The sequence below is a fragment of the Macrobrachium rosenbergii genome, chromosome 42 (assembly GCF_040412425.1).
Source record: "Macrobrachium rosenbergii isolate ZJJX-2024 chromosome 42, ASM4041242v1, whole genome shotgun sequence".
Taxonomy (NCBI): Eukaryota; Metazoa; Arthropoda; class Malacostraca; order Decapoda; family Palaemonidae; genus Macrobrachium; species Macrobrachium rosenbergii.
The window spans coordinates 22,529,030-22,547,051 of NC_089782.1; the positions used below are offsets into that span (position 1 = coordinate 22,529,030).

At 38.7% G+C, this 18,022-nt stretch overlaps 1 protein-coding gene and 1 long non-coding RNA gene across 6 annotated transcripts in view; one reads left to right on the forward strand and one right to left on the reverse strand.

The window, feature by feature from the left end:
• The window catches only part of TFAM (mitochondrial transcription factor A), a 74,490-nt gene that overhangs the window by 50,790 nt on the left and 5,678 nt on the right, over nt 1–18,022 (forward strand). For 2 of the 5 annotated variants that reach the window (XM_067085717.1, XM_067085714.1), the window contains 5 exons: nt 1,528–1,673; nt 3,487–3,589; nt 5,412–5,616; nt 8,728–8,852; nt 15,133–16,361. In XM_067085717.1, coding sequence (XP_066941818.1) covers nt 1,646–1,673; nt 3,487–3,589; nt 5,412–5,616; nt 8,728–8,852; nt 15,133–15,232 — 561 coding nt within the window. In that variant the 5' untranslated portion in view covers nt 1,528–1,645 and the 3' untranslated portion in view covers nt 15,233–16,361. Of the gene's footprint in view, nt 1–1,527; nt 1,674–3,486; nt 3,590–5,411; nt 5,617–8,727; nt 8,853–15,132; nt 16,362–18,022 lie in introns of those variants that run through there. The other 3 variants (XR_010849889.1, XR_010849888.1, XM_067085716.1) reach the window with 3 other exon arrangements.
• LOC136828042 (uncharacterized) lies at nt 13,909–17,392 on the reverse strand. The gene is made up of 3 exons (XR_010849890.1): nt 17,286–17,392; nt 14,192–14,295; nt 13,909–14,044 (listed from the first exon to the last, which is right to left on the reverse strand). It is a non-coding gene; the product is annotated as an uncharacterized lncRNA (long non-coding RNA).

The following is an 18,022-nucleotide window of genomic DNA, read 5'->3' on the forward strand; positions in this document are numbered from 1 at the left end:
TTAGCCAAGGCTAGGTCTAAAATCCCCAGTGACACCTTGCCACAATAGTTCATGTTTAATGACATCGCACAGTCCTATTCTAGAACATTGTTTTGAAGCTTTGCAACCTAATTGCTTTAGTTCCTACATTTGTCTTAACTGAATAGCCTAAGGTATGTGCTGTAGGCTAGACTACATGGCTACTAGCATATGACATTCATAGGTTTCTCCAGTTTTGTGATTTGGTGGTCTGTGTGTTTCCACACTGGAAAGTATGTCCAAATTCTCTTGTGCCCGAAGCTAAGAAACAGCACATTTGTTTTTAACGAACAGATTTGCGCTTTATGATTCTGACTTTTCATGTTTCACAGTTTTTTTTAGATAATATATTGATGTCTCCCTCATTTTTAACAGTGGATGGGAACCCTAGAAGAAAGGCATAGCTTACAAGTTAGGTTAAGTTTGGCAGCTACAGGGCAGAGTTCTTCCCCTGGTTAGGTTTGGCTTGGTGACTTGGGTAATGGGAAACTTTGTTGGGTTAGGTTAGGGAACTGCATTGCGTGTCCATGTCAAGAGGTTTCCTTGTTTCTTATTCATTCTGCTACTATTTCCTACTTCATATGGAATTACTGTTGCTCCAAGTGACATATTTTTCATATTCAGTTGAGGCTGTTATGATTTAGTTTCAGGAATATTATAAGTCATGGTTGTATTGTATTCCTTTGAAGGTATGATTCAATTAATGTATCTGAGGTATCCCAGGATCTCATAGGCAAGACTCAGTATTTTGTATAGTTTATATTTAGGAAACAATACAATTGCTGGTAAGGGAAATAATTATTTGGTCAATTTAGCCTATATTATTTTGCTCTGGCACTGGGTTTATTGCTAATCGCTCTCATGTATTCAGTGTTTGGAACCATTGCTCCTCAGACCAAATGCCTGTGTCCACCACAGCAGCATGAATCAATAGTTTAAAGGCTTTTATAGGATAGTTTTCAGTGTATAAAACAGTAGTAGAGATAAATCCTTTCTCCCAATTTCTTTGGTAATTACCTCTTGCCGTTAATTATAGTACGTTTTTGTTTTTACTGTTTATAGCATGATTACGCAAAAGGTTGTGACAATTATTAAAAAATTGTATGAAAGATGGGTATTGTGAATGGTAATAAGTGAGTAGATTTTGGAAGTAATTACTTTGTGGGAGAAGCAACCTTTTGCAGAGAGGGACTGCTTTGTCATGGTTGAAGTTTGTGGTCTTTGGATGCCCCTGTTCAAAAATTTTTGGTATTTTAAAGCTTTTCTTTCAGTGTACATTGTGAAGTTAATACTGTATTAATTAGGGCCTGCTATAGGCTTGTAGATAGTTGTCTTAGTTTTTCTCTACAGGCATTGAATTTTCATGCTCAGTTGCAGTGTTGCAGATTTTTGTAGTCAGTTATTACAGACTTTTTCCAAGAAACTGTAGGCATACTAAAAAGACATTGTGCTATTTATGGTGGCTTTGTTAACAGTGATGTGTTTCTCATGATTATGATTTTTTTATAGGGTATTACCAGCCGCTACAAAGAAAACTGTAGCCGAGGAGCTCGGTTTACCTCCCCCGCCAAAACGACCAGCCAGTGCCTACTTGAGATGGTTAAGTGAATTCCGGGACAAGTATCAAATGCGGTATCCAAAATTGACCTTTATGGGTATGTACATACCATAACTACCGTGCATTTTACAGCAAGTTGATAGCTTACATTATATTTTACACTAAAGTTTGGCAATAAAGTTGAAGGCGTGTGTGAAGAAATTCTTGGATTGCTCTCAGCTTGCTTCACCAAACAACTCAAGTTACTCTTAGTTGAAGTTTTGAAGTGCTTTCAATATATTTTAAGTAAATATTTGAGTATATTTTGAGTTCAGTATAAATTATGGTATGTTGATTATCATAATTTATCGTAAGTGTAAGTAATATGTAACTAGTTATCAATTTGTTTTTGGACATTCATCCTATTTCATTGTATGGCAGTTTTCTTGTAAAATTTTTTTTTTCATTTCCCAAGCTTCTGAGTACAAGTTGTAGGTACAAAAGACATATTCAAGAAGTTTTTTCAAGCAATTTGTGTGTAGCAGTTAAAAATGGTGGAAACCATTATTAGTGATTGAAGAAGGCCTCTTTAGGCCAGATACATATAAGTATTAGGTCATGGTTTGGATTCGTTTCACTGAATTTACAAAGGTTTTGTATGACAGTTGTTATTAAAACAAATACAGGCATGACGGGGTTCGTTCTTGCTGCGGCGTCGTAACGAAAATCATTCAAGCAGGAAAAATTCGAAAAATCGTCAAAAAATCATAAGAAAACCTTACTTTTTAATGCACTGGGTGCATTGAATACATTATTTTGAGTTTTACATCAAAAAACCTTCAAATTATGATTATTCTGCCATTTTGGGCCATTTTCTTCTCGGATAACATCGTAACGGAAATGCGTGGGCGGAAATAATTTCTGATGAATATATTTATTGAACCGTCAAACGGGGACTGCCTGTATCTACTTTTAAGCTAAACAGAATTTTAATTCAACTTTGGAATTGAAATACTTTGACAACTTGATGTATGTGAAGGTTGTGTTCTGAATAACATAGAATGATGGGAGTTGTGCATAATTTATTTCCAAAAGGTATCAAGGTACTGGAGGTATTTGCATTTCAAAACCTGCCACTTTTGTTGCTTTCATGTTTCTCATTAATATAACATACAGGCATCAAAAAGAGAAAATAAGAATAAATGAAATTGCATTCCAAGGCTGTCTTCAGCTCGTAAACAGGCACTGTCAGATCCACTGCCTTTCAGGGAAGAAATTCAGAATCTGTCCTTGGAATAATTTCTTCCACCTCCGGGAGAAACGTCCTTTGGATAATAATTATAAAGTCTCCTTAAATCTTAAAGACTCCAGGATCCTGGAGCCTTCGGAATTCCCAGAAGCCTCTGGACACACACACAAACAAAAAGGCAGCCAAGACGCATGCGCGCGCACACACACACACACACACACACACACACACACACACACACACACACACACACACACACACACACACACACACACACACACACACACACACACACACAGAAAGGCAGCCAAGGAAATTAATATAATAGATAGTAGGAAACAAGTTAAACAGACCAGTGCTACCATGACGGCTTACTTGATGGACTGTTAGTGCTCCTCTCAGCAGCACAGTATTTAGAACTAAATGTCCTTACGTTCTTTTAAACAATTAAACAAATTTTTTCCTACTTCTGTAGTGTGCATTATTTTAAATTCACATAGATCAAGAAGTCATTGTGATTAGAATAGCATTGCAACAGTAGTAGTATGACTATCAGATGCTATTATGGAAAATTTTTGTAGACTTAAATGTTAAGTTTCTAATCATTTGAAATAGCAACCTAAGTTTATGTAATTCTATTTAAAATTTTAACAAATATTGTGCTTTATTTTCCTTGCAACAGAGTTGAATAAGAAACTTGCAGAAGCTTGGAATGAATATACTCCTCAGCAAAAAGAGAGATGGGTTTCTTTGTACCGGCACGAAAAGGAAGAATTTGATCGAAAGTAAGTTACAGTTATGAAAATTTCTATGGGATATTTAAATTCTAGATTTGCATGGTCTGATATAGACTTAGCCTAGCTATATGGTGAGTGTTGCAATTTTTCTTTCTAACGCTCAGGCCTGATGATGTTAACTCTGTCCTCTCTTTAAAAAGGGGTGGGGGTGTATTGGTATCATTCATCTTTGGATGATGGACTCTACTGCTTACTGACCTTAATTTCCTGTTCAGTAAACAGGAAGACAGGTATCCCCAGAACTTTCCTGACTGTGGTTCCACTTAGTGAACCAGGATCTGGCACAGGGTCCTATGAACCTCTCATATCAGACGTCAGGCTGTATAGGAGGATACAGGAGTTAAGACTTCCTTTGCTCAAACACTTGACCAGGGAGCTAACGTTTCCAGTTGGTGATGGAGTGTTTCTTTAGTCTCTTACCTTAGGCACAGACTATATAACCGGGTATTTGTTCATAACTTCATGTCCTGATTCATTCAGGACAGTGCCAGTGAGGTTCCTTACAAAAGAATACAGTTTATATACTTATAGAAACATATTACAAATTTTATTGCCAATATGCATTTTTTCCTGGGTCTACAAACCTGAATTTTTTTTTAATCCCACCTGACCATTCCCTCATTTGTTCCTGTTTGCTGAATAAAAGGGTGTTTGACAGTCATGGGAATGGGCTGTACCCCTACCCTCATACTTTGTTACAGATAATTACCTTTTAACCAGACTACAACAACTGGATCAGCTTTTGCTGACAGTATATCGATTTAAAGGACTTCTGGTTTGTATATCTAGGAAAAATGTGAAACATCTTGAAAATTTACAATTTTTAGTTCTTAAAATGTATCTAAAGTATTTAGGGGTACCAAAAAATTTCACAGGTATTCCAGATGATGTCGTACCGCAATGCTGGCCCAAGCTGGTCCAGTAATGCACTTGGTTCCTCTCTTGATCCCTTCACAGAAAAACAAGAGATGTTTGTGCTTGCAAAAAGCTAGAATTCTGAATGGGCTAAGTAGAATAATTGTTTTTATTAATTATTGATAAATTGTATATTTTTCTTCTGTATGTCAAGACCTGAATTGTGCATATGACTTATTGCAAATGGGCATGGGCTTGTACAGTATGGGGATAAACCATGAAGGTTCTTTAGAGTCTACCTTGTGAAAATTAGTAACATTTTCATGCACAGTTTCGAGCTCTGTAATTCAAGGTCATGTGAAGCAGTCATTGAAAACTTGACAAATTTTGAATCCTTACCCATGGGTATTTTGTAGAGACATATGAGAGGACTCTATATATATTATATATATTTAAAAATGTGTGCGTGTGTGCGTACAGGCTCCAGCATAAATCTTAAATGCATTGAGCAATTTCAACCAACTTGGTATGCATATGACTTACTGGCTGGAAAAGAATACTGTGGGGGTAAGACGTCAATGGCACCAAAGGGGGTGGGGTTTGGGAAGGGGGTGACACAGAGAGAGTAGAGGGGGTGTTAGGGAGAAGAAAGAGGGAAAGAGACAGGGAGGGTTCGAAAGAGAGAGTGAGAGGAAGAGGAACTGAGAAAGTGAGAGTAGAGGGGTTAGGGAGTGTTAGGGAGGAGAAAGGGGGGAAAAAGTGAGAGAGAGAGAGAAAGTTTATCGGTTGTTGTTCAGTTATCCCAAGCAGCACTTGGTTGGTCAGCTAGTAGTTAAATATTACAGAAGTGTTGTTTGGATTATTTGCTAAGAGTTTGTTGCCTGTTTGAATGTGAAAGTATTCTCAAGCAGCAGGATGAGATGTTAACCACTATTGATTCAAGTATATTTTGCAGGTATGAGAAGTACATGAATAGTTTGACACCAATGCAGGTAGAAAGCATAAACAAGTTAAAGAAGAAACGTCTGGAAGAGAAACACAAACGACAAGTAAAAAGGGACAAGAAAAAGGACAGTGAAGAGCTTGGCAAACCTAAGCACCCAGGCAATGCATTTACCTTATACTTAGTGACTCTAGATCGTGGAGGTGCCACGCTAAAGGTAAATTTTTACACTTACAGTAATTCCTTATGACGATCACTAGTCCAGTAAAGATTTGTCAACCTATATCTGATTGCAACAGAAAATGAAGTTAAAACTCCCGAATAACTTGAATTTCATGTTTCAGTTGAAAGAGCAAATAATTTGGGTGGTTTCTTCCTTAAAAACCTTGTTAGTACTTCTGTGTTCATTTGACATTCAGCCCTTAAACCACTCTCTCCCAACACCAAAGGGAGCCACTGATCCCATAGATTATCAAATGTTACTCTTTATTCTAGTTCCAAAAAAGTGAAATTCCTGTAAAGGTGACATTACCATTTTTTCCTTCTAACCCATACTTGAATCCATGTGTCACCGATTTTTTTTACACAAACTCGTTGGTCCCAGATCAGATTAGTCGTGGTTTTTTTATTCATCTACATATATATATTTATTTATATAATTTATTGCATTTCACTAATTTACTTTTAACTGAAACACTTCCCTCCTATTTGAGATATTATTTATTTAGATAAAATTAAAGATGAGTAAATTGTTATCTCTGTGAGTGCCATATGACTTTAGTATGTGATTAGTTGCTTGTGGTTGCAAACATGAACCTTCATTTCCAATCAGAGCCTGGCAGCCATAAAAAAAAAGTTGTACACTGACACCAGAAACTAAGCTTTTCACTTGCCAGTGCAGTGTTGCCCTATAGTATGTCAGTGAATGATAACTGCACCGTTTGTAATTGAAGTTTCTTAAACCAAAAGGTACTGCTACCCACCATGTTTTCAGAAAGAGGAGAAAAAAGCAAGAGGTCAAGGAAAGAGAAAAAAGCTATAGACAATGGAAGAGGTGGCACTTTTCCCCCTTTCTCTCTTACTCTTCATTCATTCCTTACCCCCCCCCATCCCCTTACCTTCTGCTGCCTCCTCTTTCTCTACCATTTCCTTGCCCCCTCCTCTCCTCTTTTCTCTCCCTCCCATTTTCTTGCCCAGGCCACTTCCTTTTCTCCTTTTCCTCAGGCCCCCCTCCCCCACTTTTTCTTGACTCCATCATCTCATCTTTCCTTAGCTCATTGTCCCTTCCTCTTTCCATGACTACTACCCTCATTTCATTTCCTCTGCCTCTTCCTTCCTACTCTTTCCTTGGGCCCCTTCTCTCTTCTTTCTTTGGCTACTTAAACTAGTAATGTAAAGTTAATACACTATATAGTGTAGTTTATAAAGCCTCTTGAGTCCTTACTTAGAGTTGGACGATCAGGGTCACCTGAAGAAAAGTTGAGAACTACTGCCATAGACAGTTCCTTGGAAACTGTTGCTTTCACTTTCTATGTCTGTTTCCCATTTGTTCAAGTGATAAAATGTCACGGATATTTATTAAATGTGTTTTATTGATAAGAGTTGAGAATTTTGGAATCCTTATTAGTTGAAAGGATTTTCATAGCCTACAAATGGTTATTGTTAGTTATGTTTGAAAGTTCTTTTATACTTGCTCTTGCACAGTGAATGAGCTGGAGCTTCTTAGGGTTCTTTTAGTGTGCATTCTCAGATGTCCATTGTTTATTGTAAGGCCATAGTATATATTTCATGTAATTATCTTGGCTTATTATATGTCAAATGATGTAAAGTAAAGCAAAGCAAAAAAAAAAACCAGAATTAATGAAAAGGGTAGAAGGGTAGCACAGCATGGGAGGAATTAACATTTAACTTGTTTACAAATATGAAAGTTCTGGAAGTTCTGTATTTTAAACATGCTTTAATGAACTCGAATCAGTATGTGACAAAAACGGTGAATCAATTTTGTCAACTCACAGTAGGGATTTTTTTTTTTTTTTTTGAGCAGACCTCCTTTGACCACCTTCAGATACTTTGTGTATGTAAAGGGTTTAAATGCCTGTAAGTTTTCAGTATAGTACTATTTACAGACCATAGTTTAGATACATGTAATATATATTTATATTTTCTTCAGATGATTAAGAGATAGATGTACTTAACCCTCCAGGATTTAGTTATTAAGAAGTAGATGTACGTAAACCCTTCATGGTCATTGATGGAAGAACAAACGAATGAATGCACCCTATTATCCATACAGGCAGTCCCTGCTTACCGACGGCATTGGTTAATGGTGTTTCAGTGTTATGGTGCTTGGCTAGCAACATTGTTAACTGGATTTATGATGCTGATCTCTGGTTAATGGCACCATTAAGTGGGGATTTCTGCGCCAATCTCCGGTTAATAGCGCTGTTAAGTGGGGATTTCGGCACTGATCTTCAGTCAGCAGTGCTGTTAAGCGGGATTTTCAGCGCTATTATCGCCGATTTTCGGTTAGCGGTGCTTGGCCGGGAGCGGAAGCGCCGCCATTAATTGGGGACTGCCTGTACTTGTGATGGTCATTGTCCCTGCTTTTACTCAATAGTCTCCTTTTGCTGTATCCTGCTTGTTAGAAGTCGGTAAGACTAGGTGATTATGTCGTGTGGTGAAGGTGAGCTCAAGAAGGCCTCAAACCATTAATCAGTCCGAAATCCTGAGGTCCTTGTATATTTGATGATGTCACCTCTCTTGTTTATCTGTTATTTTATATGATAAATTGTTCATCATACCTGTTTTTCTTCTGTTGTGCTGATCTTTTCTACTTTTATTGTAATATGCTGTACTTTGTTATATATCATAAAATTTGACAGTTACCTTAGATTCTTCTGTTTGTTAAAATTCACAGCTCCAATGATTAGCTTATAGTTCTTTCTCTCTGTGGCGAGGAATCACTTGCTGTATATGTATTATACAGTATTAGCAAGCAATGGTTGATTAGTGACTGTATAAATGCTTGTAATTGGAATGTAGGGGAGAACTCTAGAGACAGCCGACTTACCTGTGTAGGGCAACTAACTGATGTTACTTAATGTCAGCACTTTCATATTTTTTGTGTTTGTTACTTAAAGTAGGTGATTTTTACTGCAATCTTTGATGTGGCTGGTTTTATCCTTTTTAATGAAACTGTAACTACCCTTGCATGTTGATTACCATAATTTGCTAATCTAGTTTATAAAAACAATGGCAGTAACAGCAGGTAAAAATGGGTTAATGTTTGTGAATGGGACAGTCATAAATTTAATTTTTTCCTCTCCAGGAGTTTTTGCATGGAGCAGCTACTAGATGGAAGCAGCTGCCAGAGTCGGATTTAAAATATTACAAGGATAAAGCGGCACAGGCGCGCGAGCAGTACCAAAAAGAATTACATGAATGGGAATTGAAGTAAGTTATTGAGTTGATAATTCAGTTTTTAACTGTGGCATTATGACCGCAGTAACTTGGTTGTGGAATGTGATAAAAAAACAAGGGATATTTTTAAGGAGAAGAACTTTAATGTCAGTTTTATTTTACATTGCTTGACATGTGGCAGTATGGGTAGCCTTCCTTTGCGTTTGACATTAGCAGCACCACCACCTTTTTGAAGAGGAGCATTAAGCATAACATAAGCAGTTTTGTAGCAACTTTTCAAACAAAAAGACAAAGTCAGAAACTTCATTCTTTTAGAGTTTGTAGCAGTGTAAGCAGTTTTTATGTTTGATTGAAATGACATTCTTCCTTGGGCTAGGTAGTATACCATCCCCTTCCCTTCTGACCAGAGCATTCAACTTGGTAAAGCAAGAGAAATTTCCCTCTGGGTATGAAATTTAATGGCAGTGGGAATTTTCTTTCACCCCTCTAGGGTTAGCATGGGCAGAGATATCTTGTGTTTTGGAGCTGCAGCTGCCAAGGTTAGGTTAGGTTAGGTCTGAGGTAGCTTCCTCACACTCCCTCTTTACCTTGTTTAAAATAGCCTCTCTTGATGGAAGGACTTACCTGCTGCACCTTAGCCTCTCTTGATGGGAGGACTTACCTGCTGCACCTCCCTTCTCATGCCTGTAGAACTTACCTGTAGCACATTTCCTTTTGTGGCTTGAAGATTTTATAGGGTGAAATTGCCTTTTTTCTTCTAGCAGAAAAAGCAGGCTCAGCAGGCCTACAGCCCATCTGACTAAATCTTTCTGCATTACAGGAGTACAAGCATATCTCTTGTGTTTGACATGCTGATGAGGCCCATCTTTTGAGAATTTATTGTCTTCATGATTGCGAAATTCATGATAACACCTAGTTCAGCTTTCAAATGTGAAAAGCTTGACATGATGCCAGAATGGTTCCTGTAGATTCAATGCGACATGGAAAATCAATTGTTATGAATATGGAACTTTTATACATGGTGGCAGCGTTGTTACAGAATAGGTTTGTATAATTGGTTAACAATGATTTTTTCCTTCATGTTTCAGACTTTGGTGTAACCTTGTACAGCAAGGTTAAGGTTGAATTTAACCGATTGGATTAAATTGGCCTTCAGATTTATGTTTTATCATATATTTGATTTGCCTCGGGATGTAACCTATCTCACTATCTGCAGTTTAGTGAGAGTTGCTATCATAATCCAAAGCCTGCTCAATATCTGCAGCTTGGTGTCCTTTTATGAAATCTTTATAACACAGCACTTGGTGCATCCTTTAAGTAGGGTCATGAATTCTTCTTGTAATTTATAATTTTCTTGTAATTGTGTGTTATGTGTTGGAGACTTTACCTGGTTGTAGTTTTCCTTCATGTTTCAGACACCTCTTGTGGTTGGAGCTTATGTCCAACCTACTCACTACAGATTGGTGAGGATTTTGACAACCTGCTCAATATCTGCAGCTTGGTGTACTCTTATCCTTCTTGTCGTGGGAGACTTTACCTGGTTTGTAGCAGCACCTCTTGTGGTTGGAGAACTTTTCAGCACTGCCTCCGATCCTAAGGTAGGCAAGTGTAGCTTTGGTGTACATGCCTCCAGCACTTCGCATGTTTCTATGTAGAGTGACTTGACAGCATCAGGCCCCCTTTTTGTCTGATAGTCTATGTGGCTGTGCCTTCCTTCTGACTTTTGCATTTTGCTTGGCATGAGGACATGGTAAGTTCCATTTTGTGATTGAGATTGTGTTAGTGTGCAGTCTCCCTTCATGATTAAAATGCCTCTTCCTATTCCCCTGATGTGACGGTGTGACTTTGCAGAATCACCTCCATTTGTGTGGATGAAGGGCTTGGCTTGTTACCTTTGGTTTCTTCATGTGGCTGGGAAATTTGGCCCTGCAGCACACTGCCTTAATGTAGCTGGCGTGTTGGCACCACCTTTTCTCATTGCTGAAGATGTTTGGCTTGATGGCACCAACTCTCTTCTGGCTGCATAGAGTTTTTCTTGCCTGTATCTTTCTTCTTCTGCTTGGAGAGTTTGGCTTTGTGGCACCATTCCTTTTCTTTTGGCTGGAGCACGTTGCATCATGGCTTCATCTCATTTCTTCTGTTTGGAGCATTGGCTTGTTGGCATACAAATTGTCTGGCCTGGCAGCACCACCTCCTCCTACAGCCTTGAAAGTTTGGCTTAGTGGCATTGCCTCCTCCTTCCTGGAGAGCTTGGTATTGTGACACCACCACCACCTCCTGTCTAGAGACTTTTTGATATCCCTTCTTCTTGGAGAGTTTGCCTTGGTGTTACCATCTCCCTCCTGCTACATGGGGATTTTGACCTTGTGGCCTCCTCCTTACCTAGAGATTTTGACCTTGTGACCTCCTCCTTACCTAGAGAGTTTGGTCTGATGGCACCACCTGCTACTACTACTTGGGAATTTGGCCAGGTGGCATCACCATCTACATACTTGGAAGCACCACCACCTTTCTCTCTGAAGAGTTGGCTTGTCACCACACCTTTCTTTTGGCTGGTTGGCAGTTTATCACATCTGGCTAGAGTTTTGTATGTGGTCCTTTTTTCTGCCGGGAGAGTTCTGTCTTGCAATTTGACTCTGTGGCACTCCTTTTTCTGGAGCTTTTAGCTTCATGGTTCCATCTCATTTCTTTTGATTGCAGTGTTTGGCTAGGTAGTATCACCTCATTTTTTCTGCCTAGAAAGCCTGGCCTGAAAATTTTGGCTTGTTAGTACCACCACCTTCTGAGAAGAAACATTTGTGTGCACCACATCTTTTCTGCTTAGAGTGTTGGCTTGGCAGCTTTTTTCTAGAGTTTGGCATCATAGCACCACCTCTTCTTTTTGCCTTGAAAGTTTGGCCTCTCCTTTTTTTGCCAGGAGAGCCTGGAGACACCACAACCCTTCTTTCTGCCTGGTAATTTTAGTTTTGGGCATTACCACCATCTTCAGGCTGGAGAGTTTAGATTGGTGGAACCAACCCTTTTTTCTGGCTAGAGCATTTGGCTTAGCAGCATCATATCCCTTCTGGGTGGCTTTCTGGTTCCACTTCCTCATGGGTGGAGAGTTGAGTGTGGTGGCACCACCTCATTTCATCTGCTTGGAGAGTGCTGTTGGCACCATCACTTTCTGGATGAAGAATTTGACCTGCTTCAAGCACCTCAACCCTTTTTCTGCTTGGAACATTTGGCTTGTTGGCACCCCCACCTTTTCTTATAAGGGTTTTGGTGGGGTTGTTTGTCCAGGTTGCTCCACAAGCTTCTTTACCTGGAGAGCTTGGCATAGTGGCAATCACAACCATCTCCTTTATTTTGCCAGGCGAGTTTGGCTCGGTGGGATCACTTCCATTTTTCTGACTTGCCTGGCTTGGTGTAACCCCTTCGTTCTTCTGTCCAGAGAGTAGCTTGGTGGCAACACTTTCCTTCTTTTGCTCGGAAAATTTGGCTTGGTGGTATACATTTCCATCCTCACTGGATGGCCCGGTAGCACCACAATCCTTCTGCCTGGAAAGTTTGCCTGGGTGGCACTACCTCATTATGGCTGGAGAGTTGCGAGTTTGGCCTGGTGGGATCCCTTCCATTTTTCTGACTTGCCTGGCTTGGTGTAACCCCTTCGTTCTTCTGTCCAGAGAGTAGCTTGGTGGCAACACTTTTCTTCTTTTGCTTGGAAAATTTGACTTGGTGGTATACATTTCCCTCCTCACTGGTTGGCCTAGTAGCACCACAATCCTTCTGCCTGGAAAGTTTGCCTGGGTGGCACCACCTCATTTTGGCTGGATAGTTAGTCGTGGTAGCACCACAAACCTTCAATTTCACAGAGCAGTGGCTGGTTGGCACCCATCCATTTTTCGAGCTGGAGCATTTTTGATAAGTGGCATTGGCTGGAGGTTGGCTTTTTATCACCACTACTTTTCATCACCACTACTTTTCATCTGGTTGGTTGGCACTATATCCCTTATGATTATAGAGTAACTTGCATGATACCACCAACATCGTTTGGTTGCAACGCTGCTGTATTCTAGCTGAAAAGTTTGGCCTGGTAGCAACATCCTGGGGAGTTTTTCTTGTGACACCTTATTCTTGTGTGTGCCAAGTTTGGCTTGGTAAACACCATTTCCTTGGAAAGTTTGGATTGGTGACACCACCATCTTTTGCATTTTGAGTTTGGCCTGGTGACATTACATCCTTGGAGTTTATCTTGGTGGCATCACATTTATCTTCTGTTTGCAGAGCTTGGCTTGGTGGCATGGCACATCCCTTAATATGCCTGGAGATTTTGGGTGTGTGGCACTTTACTGTTCTCATTCTCGTGGATGGAGAGAATGGCTTTGTGGCAAGCACATCCTTTCATCTTCCTGGAAAGTTTGGCATGGATGCATGCCCTCCTTCATGTTGGAATAACAGCCAGGTCACAAACTTGAGATTGGTATATACTCGTATATACCCATTTTTTTCTTGTCTTAGGAGAATTCTCAGTGCTACATTGTGCAGCACCCCTTGAGGCTGGAGAGCTTGACTTGCTTGGAACATCACCCATTTGTCAAGTGAGACTGGGCAGCAGCAGTTCCCCTTTAGTGAGTGGCAAGTTGAGTTGAGGACATTGTCATCATCTGGTGTAGAAGGGGGCTTATTTGTCATATTTTCCATTTTACTCATGCATTATGCTTGGCAGGAATATGGGTAGTTATTCTTATGTTTGAGTGGTTGGTGGTCAGGAGGCCCATCTTTTAGAAATTCAGCAGTATTTTTGGGCAGTCTTCCTTCACATATAAGATGATGGCACCACCACCTTCTTCCAAGAGGAGTTGGACTTAGCAGCAACATCTCCATTCCTGTGGCTAAAGAGCTCAGCTGGATAGCACTATCTCCCTTCCTTGGGCTGGAGAGTTTGACCTGGTATCACCACCTTTTTTCTTCTGGCTGTAGAGTTGGCTGGGTGTTACCACCTGGTTTATGATGGTGAACTTTGCTTGATGACAAGATGGGACATTTTTCCTTTATATCGCAGTGTTGGCAGCAGCATATACTTTCTTCTCTGGCCTCAAATACATTGCATCAGTTCTTCTGCATGAACATTTTTACATGCTTAATTTCCTAAGCAGACATCACTGTGCCTTCTTCAAGAAATTATTACATTCCTAAGCAGGCATCACTGTGTCATCTTCCCCAAGTTCTTGGTTACAGTTTTTCTGTAAATCAAAATCAAAGGTAATCACATATATGAAACATTCCAGCCAGCATTATTATTTGCTTTACAAGTACTTTGAACAGAAAAGTGACAAATGCAATCATCAAATAGCAAGGGGAAAGGAATCATAAAATATACCACTGCTTACCTTAAATATGGGTAAATGGATTAACAGATGATGGCAGCCAGTTGGGAGAGAACCTTTCACCACAGTATTCAGTAGAAAACACTAAGGGAGGGTGTGTAGGTAACCTGTAACCACAATTTTTGTTGTTATGCCTGAGTTGCCATTGGTACTACAGTTGAAATCTTTCATGTTTATTGAGATTTCTTAATAATAAAATAGCCCAAATATTCATCAAATAGCCTTTCATAGTTGTCAGTCTAACTTTAAAATTGAAATGACCTACTGCCCATATACCAAGCATGGGTTCCACTAACCTGGAAGAAAAAAAAAAAGTGTTAAAGGAATTCCTTTGAGTGATTAAAATATGTTACTCTGCTGAGCAGGATTATCTGTTTCATCATTACTGATGTGCCATTACAATATTATTTTCATTTTCATACAGTGAAGCTGATTTCTTGTCATTTTTGTGCATTTATCATTAATTTAGGTTTTTTTTATCTGTCAGTGGTATCCTTGCCATAACTTTGCAATGTCATTTTTGATTTTTAGTTGTTCATTATGCTTTATTACACAGTACTTGCCCTAAAGTTATGTATCATCCTCCATAGTGTTATAATTTGGATATTATGAAATAACTTAATTTTCTGCACTGTTCTGTTTACACATAGTTTTCTTTTTTTCGTGAGCAGTCAACTCCCAGATGTGTTACCCTTTTTCCAGTCAAACGAATCCCGGGTCAGGTAATTCAGAATCAGATGGTTATGAAATCATGTTAATCAGTTAGGGGCCACTTTTGTTGAAAAGCTAACCTGTTCACAAATCTAAGATCTTTAGATTTGGTTAAATCCAAGAGTTGATGTGGTGCTGGACATAGGGCATTTGTACCTTTTAAATAAAAAATATTTTTTGCAACCAATTTTTACTGAAGCTTCTAATTAGGCTATTTCCCTTTTGATTTTCAGGATGATAAGAGCTGGAAGATCTGACCTGGTTCGACAGCATCAACAGCTGGAAGACCTGAAGCGTATCCCGAAAAATAAATTCAAATTCCCAGATGAATAGGGACTCCCATCAGGTGGTAGGGAGGAAAAACCAGTCCAGAAACGTAGGCTTCAAAGAACTTCTCCAAAATTGGTGCCAACAGTGGTCACTAGGGTAAAAAATTCTTCTCTGGATACAGCAATGATTGCAACAAGCAAGGATATTGAAACCAAGAAGCCCAGAAAAGGCAAACTGAAGCGTGGTGCTGAAAGTAAACTTTTGGAAGAAAACAAATGTTTGTTAGTAGTACCTCACAAAGAAAGATTGGGAAATATGAATATCACAGAGCATATTGTTAGTAAAGATAAAACAAAAGGGCTAAGTCAAAGGCATCTTGCATGCAATGATCTTTCTAAGTATGCCTCTGGAATTTCCCCTTTGCCACCTGATATTGACTCTCATTCCTTGGGGAACAAACATTTAAGGTTCTTAGAAAAAAACAGTAGTGCTGTCATGGATGCTTACAAAAAATTTGTCATTAGTTTAGGACTCAATGAGAAAAACTCTCAAAAAATTTCAGGCATTTACAATTTTAGATATTTAAAACTGGAAAAACCTACTTATAACGCCATACACACAGGTAAACTAAGGCTCACAGAGGGACACGAAGAAGAAAAAACTGACCCCATGCATAAAGTGGAAAACAGTGGCTTGCTTTTCAGATTTCATAATATTGCAAGCCATGGAAATTTGGAATCTGCCAAACTTGAACAGCACTGTTTTGAAGATAAATGTGGCAAGGAAGATAATGGCACAGAAGGTAATTTCCATTCTTTTCAGCATGCTCGTGTAGAATTAGAACCTGCCCTTGAAGCAATAACCAGTGATAAAATTGATAATTTGTACTTGCAGCTATCTCTTACTACCTCAAATGATTCCCTTTTTATACATAATCTTAAACACTTCAAAGTACGTAACATGTGGCCTTTGACAACAGTCTTTCATGCACTTGATTGTAAAAATTTGACATTACTAGATTTTATAGTAAGTTTTTTATTTATCATTATTGTGTATTTTGCCAGTTGAGCTTGTACTGTGTTTGTGGAGTGCCTTACTTATAATTTGCATGTGATATATGCATAATTCCAGGTCTGTCTTTGGGACAAAAGCATGTAAGTATTATTTGAGGATTATATAGTCAAGCTTAATATTATTTGGTTTATTTATCCTACAAAGCTAAGTAATGAAATGAAGATGGCTAAAACTTTTAATGGTTTTTCTACAATGATTTGTTTTATAGATGGCTAAAACTTTTAATGGTTTTTCTACAATGATTTGTTTTCCTTATGCACTATGTAGCTTTTAACCATCTTTTGTTTTTTTGGTTAAATAGCTTCAGTACATGTAAGTAAATGTTTACCTAACCGAGATGAAAACATGGCAATCAGACAGGCGTCAATGCACAACCTGGCTGTAGAGCATATCAGCAATATAATGTCAAATTCAGTTCAGCAAAAACTGAACCTCAGTAAACCAGATGTTGAAGATGAAGAAAAAACATCAACAGAACCAATTTCATTAACTTTTAATTTATATTGTAGATCATAGAAGTGTTTCTGGTTATGATTCCCTCAAATTTTAACCAAGAAATACATTAGCATGACTGGAGACTTGTCCAGCTTGTGAAAAAGTCAAGGTGAAAAGTAAAGGAAGGACTTTGTAGGTACAGGAAGAGTTCCTGGCTTGGTTAAAGCTACTAAATCCATCTGAAACTTAGCACTACAGCAAATGACTTGTAGGACAGACTACAGGTGTGTGGATTATGAAGCTCCTAACCTCTATAGCTGTCTCTTCATTCTGTATATTAAATGATCTTCCATGCTAGGCAACATTGTCTAGAAACTAAGAAATGTTGGTCAAAACACAACACTGAATACCCAGAACAAGATCCACAGATTACAGTGGGGGCAGCAAAGTGCTAATAGAGCAGCAACAGGCAGCCGAGCAGTAGTAGACAGTAAACACAAACATTATCACCCAAGACAAGATGTACTGGTAAGTGGGCAGTTGAGAAGTTAGTTAGAAAAGAAAGGGAAGCATCTTACAGTTGTGGGAATAGACACATGGTACTTACCTTCACAAAATAAAAGCAAGGGGGTGGAAGCACAGATTTTCACATCCACAAACTAAAAATTTCACGCTGAAAAATTTACTTCATACATCTAATCTCGTTGCTGGTCCCCAAACCTGAAATTAGTATAATTTGTTGTAATAGAATTACAAGAGAAAATGTGTTTTTAAAGGCATGACAAAGTACTGTAAATGTATTTGAACCAAACAACCAGATTTTACAGTATCACCTGTAATTCATGAATGGACTGTGCATGATAATGGTGCCCACCTTGTTGGTAAGATTATGAAAATGTAAAAATTTTTATTACTGTAATGTAAACCCAGAAGAGGGCAAAGTTAATGAAAACTTCAGTTTAACATGCCTCTTTCTGCACCTTTTAAAAACCAAGTAATTTGTCCATATACTGCATTGTCTTTGAGAGGTTTCTAGCCAGTCCACAATCCCTCACTTATCTCTCCACACCACTTATTTGGTCTTACTGAAACAAATGTCAATGCATCATCCTCTAAAAATCTAAAAATGCCCAGTTATCTAAGTCTTGGTCTAATATACAGCTTATTTTCATTCTCATTACATTGCTTGTCTTTCCCTCAAGGAAGTACATTAAAATCCACTGCAACTCCCCTATTCCTGTCCTATCGATACATCATCTTCACATTCCCTCTATGAACCTTAAATTAATACTGGACTTATGTAAATGTAAATCTTCTTACTTAGTCCTCTGTTTATTTGCCTGT